The sequence below is a fragment of the Hirsutella rhossiliensis genome (genome assembly GCF_020360975.1).
Source record: "Hirsutella rhossiliensis strain HR02 chromosome Unknown scaffold00002, whole genome shotgun sequence".
NCBI lineage: Eukaryota > Fungi > Ascomycota > Sordariomycetes > Hypocreales > Ophiocordycipitaceae > Hirsutella > Hirsutella rhossiliensis.
The window spans coordinates 3953221-3958647 of NW_025408668.1; the positions used below are offsets into that span (position 1 = coordinate 3953221).

Sequence of the window (5427 nt, forward strand, 5' to 3'; positions counted from 1 at the left end):
CTTCCCTCATTCTTCTTCATCTTTTCTCTCTCTTGATAGATTACCAATACAACAGTCACAGGCATAGCTCTTTAGCACCTTTGATTCGTATTCTCTATCACCCTGTGCACAGCACGAATACCCACGACCCAACACTGATCAGTGGTTGAACGTCTGTTTAACCACAGAAAGTTAGGTATCGAAAAGCATCCCCGTTTCCTCGAAGAATTCCTCGAGACCTATTTCTATAGGTTGCACCATAGTCCCGAGAGAGGAAGTTTGCAAGTGGAAGAGAAAGACCTGATTCCTTGAAGAATTCCTGAGACCTATTTCTATAGGTTGCACCATAGTCCCGAGAGAGGAAGTCTATGCTACACACACGACAAGAACCGACTAGACCAAGCCGGTAGGAAAGCCTTGACATCACAACAATCAACATGTCACAAGGACAAACAGAAGGCATAAGGGTTATACAGCCTCAAGAAGATGTACGCCTACGCCAACCTATTTCTGCTCAGGAATTTATGCGCGGAACCGACTTCGCGGCCGATTTTTCCGCTATAGACCCTCAGCTTCGATTCAAAGATATCTCAGTCGATAATATAACGGAGATACATGCAACCACGTACGCAGCTAAGGCCCTTAAAGCCTATACTCTTGAGAAGATGTGGGATGATGAAGTCTTCCATGCTTTCCAACAAGACTTTGAAGGATGGACGCTAGACATGTTCCTTATGGTTGAAATTTCATACCGGCGGGAGCTCCGCCGGGTTCTCCGCCGAAAGGGAGTATATACTGGGACGAACCACCAGCGAATCGAACGATCCTTGATTAAGCTACTCGAAGCCGACAGTTTCCCTACTTGGGACCCTGAGGAATTCACAAAACAGATATTTGACGTACGATCAAATGCTTCCTGGCAACAACAAGCCCTCGCAACGCCTTCTTCCCGAGAGAATATCCAAAATCCGACCCAAGACCAGTCACCAAGGGACCAGCCTACAACCCAAGCCCAGGCTTTGCAACAGCAGCAACAGGTTGTTTCCCAAGGACCCCAGAGGCCTCCCGAGCAAGCCCAACAGATGACCCCCCAAGGAACCTTATTCCAAGCCCCATTTTCCCAGGAAAGCTTTCCCCAAGACATCCCCACTCAACAGACCCAGACGAAGTCTATTCCCAAGCCCCTACTACAGTCATTTCCTTCAAGGCAGACCCAGCCTGACGGGCATCAGCCGTACAAGGCCCTGCCCCTCGTTCCGTTCGAACGAACGGCTTGACCCCGCCGTTTCTGCCCAGTTTCTAAAGACCTTGACAAAGACCAAAAGTACACAGGCGAGCCCTACGACCTCCTTGACGATAAGATGAAGATCTTTTTCAACATCTGCTTCCATGCACAGATCCGGGAGACCCAATTCTATGCGGTATTTCCTAGGATTCTTAACGGACGAGCAGAAACCTTCTACCTTCATTACGTCGATCAAGACGATACATTTGCAATAGCGTATCACAAGGTTAAGACGCATTTCGACACCGATGTTAACCATCATCACTATTACACCGACTGGACAACTGCTACCTTCGAGTTATTCGACCCGACCAAGCATCGAGGAACACGGATTTTCAAGTCACGATTAGTCCGAGAAGTTAAAGGAAAGTATATAAAGCCGTACGAAAAGTCTCGCCTCGTAGTCCAAGGCTATAACGACGACGAGAAGAACACTCTTTGACCCAATCGCCTACCATCCAGCGGGCTAGTCAAAGACTAATCATAGCCCTTGCCCCAACGCTCCTTACGTCCGGTATGTCCCTCGAACTAAGGGATATATCACAAGCCTATACGCATTCAACGACAGGACTTGCACGCCTAGTCCTAACCTATCTTCCCATCGAACTACAGGATAAGTACCCAAAGGGGACTATCATCCGGATCGTCCGCCCTCTTTATGGCATTGCAGAAGCAGGCCTACATTGGTTCGCAACATACCACAAGCATCATAGGAGCAGCTACGGATGTCGACTTCAACGTTCGACCCATGCCTCCTTATAACGAACACGGACCCCAACCAAGCGTTTGGCATAGTGGGCATGCAGGCGGATGACACCTGATCCTCGGAACAGCAGGCTTTTCTGTACACGAAGAAAACAAGATACAAGAAGCTAAGTTTATCGCCAAGCCAAAGACAAAGCTTTTAATTTCTTCGGCCCTAGACTTCAACGGCTGTACGCTTGCACTAGACGAAAAGGTCGAATTCACCTTAAGCAGAAGGGACAAGCTAAGAAAATCGCCCTTATTAACGTGGAAGCTTCTGATCGTATGCAAAAGTACATGGAACAACGCGCCCGAGGAGCCTATATCGCCTCAATCTGCCAGCCAGAAGCTACGTGTGATATGTCAACCGCGGCACAGGTCCAACAGCCCACAGACACGGACTGCATCACCCTCAACAAAAGACTCAAATGGCAACAGGACAACCTACAGAGGGATCCAATACGTGCCCCTAGACCTACAGACAGCTAAACTAATGGTCTTTACGGATGGATCATTTGCCAACAATAAGGACCTCTCATCACAAATCGGCTTTCTTGTTATGCTTGTTAACGAAAAACAAGAAAGCTCCGAGGATGTTCCTTCTTTTCACATTAACGGCAATTTGATCCATTGGAGCTCTACGAAGTGCAAGAGGGTAACCCGAAGTGTGCTTGCCTCCGAGATCTACGGCATGACCGACGGATTTGACATCAGCCTTGCTATTGCAACGACCCTAAGAATGATCACCGACCGACTGAATCTCCCTCCAATCCCCCTTATCGTCTGCGTAGACTCTTATTCCCTTTACGAATGCATCGTCAAGCTCGGCACAACAAAGGAAAAGCGTCTTATGATTGACATTATGGCTCTACGGCAGTCATATGAGAGACGGGAGATATTAGAAGTCCGATGGATCAACGGCAACGACAACCCAGCTGATGCAATGACGAAGGCGTCACCAAACAAGGCCCTTGAGCGCTTCATCTCGACTAACCAGCTGACTATCCGGGTAGAAGGGTCAGTCCATAGGCCAGTGTGAAACAGAGCGTCTCCTTGCCTTTTGACTTCTTTCCTTCCCTGGCCACTAGATTATCAACCAGCTATATTGTTACCTTTGTCTTTCCTTGAAAGAAAAAGTTGCTAGTGTCTAGATGCGGAGGACTTCATTATGTGGGGACATGGGCTCTACTGGCCCTACGCGAGAAGGAGGGTTTATAGGAGGGTCTCGGAAGACATTCGGACCGGGGTTACACGCCTCCCTTCATTCCTCCCTTCCTTCCTTCTTCTCCTCCTTCCCCTCATTCTTCTTCATCTTTTTCTCTTCTCTTGATAGATTACCAATACAACAGTCACAGGCATAGCTCTTTAGCACCTTTGATTCGTATTCTCTATCACCCCTGTGCACAGCACGAATACCCACGACCCAACAGTACCCCTTCCTTTTAGCTAAGTAGCCTATAGCTATTTAAGTAGTAAAGATAAAACTACTCTTTACCTTAAACGATAAAGAGGACTCTATACCTCTTAGCTTAAAAGAAAAAGAGTAGCTCTAGAATAAAGATAGGCTCTAGAGCCTTAATTACTAGTACTAGTAAAAGGAAAGGAGGAATTATCTACTTATATAAAAGAGGAGCCTACTTAAATTTAAGTTATAATTAATAACTCCTTACTTATCGCCGCCCTTATAAATAAGGGCTACTAATACTATACTATAGTCGATAAAGCGCTTATATAAGAGATATAAGTATAAGTAAAAAAGATTGCCCTAAGGTAAGTAAAGGGCGCCTTAAGTATAATAAAAGGTATAGTAATTAAGGGTATTATATAGCTAGCTATAAAGGTTAATAGTTACTATAAGCTTATTATAGCTTATATAATCCCTTAACTAAAGTTTCCCTTAATCCTTAGGAAACCTTAGTTATTATATATAGAGTTATACTTAGTTTTATACTAAAAAAAGCTTTAGTTTAAGCCTATATAATAGTAGATCTACTATAATAACGGTTTTATAAGTATAAAACTAATTATATAAGCTTTATACTTAGCTTAAAAAGTCCTTACTTTTATCTTTATAAGAACTATATAATAGGTAGAGAGGAAGGAAGGCTAAGTAGCAGCTAATATTCTCGCGTAGAGAGATACGAGAAGTGCATAAAAATGCACGAAGGTGAAATTGGAAGTAAGGGGTCGGACAGGCAGGGCAGAGATGTTTGAATCTTGCGGGGGCAGCAATTGCAGTAGGGGAGTGATTGTTATATTGCCTTAATTGTCCTTCTTTCCTCTATCCAACGCCCCTTTTTATACCCTTCTAGCATCTTAATTAATAAAGAAGATCCTGCTTAAAGAAGCTACTAATGTCCTTTCGACTACCGAGCTTTTTGCCGGTTTTTTCCCCTCCTTTCCAGCCGTTGCCGGCACATCCGTCTTATCTCTCGCCACCTCCATAGGAAGCCGTCGCCACTTCTGCTTCCCCTCATGCCCCCACCCTCCTTTCTGCACCTCTTTTCAGCTCCTTCTTCCTTCTTCTACACCGGGTGTTTTTCAGCTTCCTTGGTCCCTCGTGCTAAGGGATATCTCCGAGAACTGCGAAATTAGGCCACGCTTGACACACCCCTTAGCTATAGCCTGCCCCTTAAGGGCATAGCTAATACGGCTTCGGGCTGGTGAGCGTATAGAGGAGGTTCTTAGCTCTGCACTTCTCCCTTTACTCGAGGAAAGCAGGGGCCCTTTTAGGTCCCTGGGCTCTTTTAGACCTACTTAAGGAAAGGGGCTTAAAGAAAGGAAAGTCCTATAAGAAAGGGGGAAAAACCTAATCAAAATAGGGGGCCCTCTAAAGGGAAAAACCTCTTCCTTTTCTTCGGCTGCAGACGTCACCTTCTCGTACGGGCCATTAGCTCCTCTCGTAGACTCTCAAGGCGGGCCTCTAAGGACAGCTTCTCTCGAACGTCTTCTAGCCTAATTTGCTGTATAAAGACAGCTAGCTTCTGCTTCGGCAGGGGCTTCGTAAGACCGTCGGCTTTCATTGATGCCGTTGGAACCTAACGGACGGAAATAAGTCCCCTTTAGACCTCTTAGCGTAACCAATGCTGGTGGATATCGATATGCCGTAGCCGGGTCGACAGCTTGCTATTTTCCTCCGTAAGAATTCGTATAGTCTGCGTGTTATCGCATTCTATAGCTAACGGGGACGGAATTTACAGTCGTAACGATATTAGTAGCCGGCTAAGGAAAATCGCTTCTTTTAACGCTTCTAAAAGAGCTAGTAGCTCTGCCTCCGTACTAGAAGTCGTAACGGTAGCCTGCTTCGAAGCTCTCTAAGCAATAGTTCCTCTAAAAAGGGACATAATATACCCTTATAAGCTCTTTCTGTCTAAGGAATTGTCCGCAAAGGACGAATCGCTCGAATAAAGGAAGATTTC

General features: G+C 45.7%; 2 protein-coding genes across 2 annotated transcripts; both read left to right on the forward strand.

Moving 5' to 3' along the window:
- Positions 1 to 416: 416 nt before the first annotated feature.
- Positions 417 to 1706, forward strand: HRG_02015 (uncharacterized protein; the record flags this gene model as incomplete). Its single annotated transcript, XM_044860486.1, has 2 exons — positions 417 to 1232; positions 1305 to 1706. 2 exons carry the CDS (start codon positions 417 to 419, stop codon positions 1704 to 1706), a joined length of 1218 nt encoding a protein of 405 aa, XP_044724119.1.
- Positions 1707 to 2501: 795 nt separating this feature from the next.
- Positions 2502 to 3047, forward strand: HRG_02016 (polyprotein; the record flags this gene model as incomplete). The annotated part of the gene is made up of 1 exon (XM_044860487.1): positions 2502 to 3047. The coding sequence occupies one exon, from the start codon at positions 2502 to 2504 to the stop codon at positions 3045 to 3047; it is 546 nt and encodes a 181-aa protein (XP_044724120.1).
- Positions 3048 to 5427: the final 2380 nt, after the last annotated feature.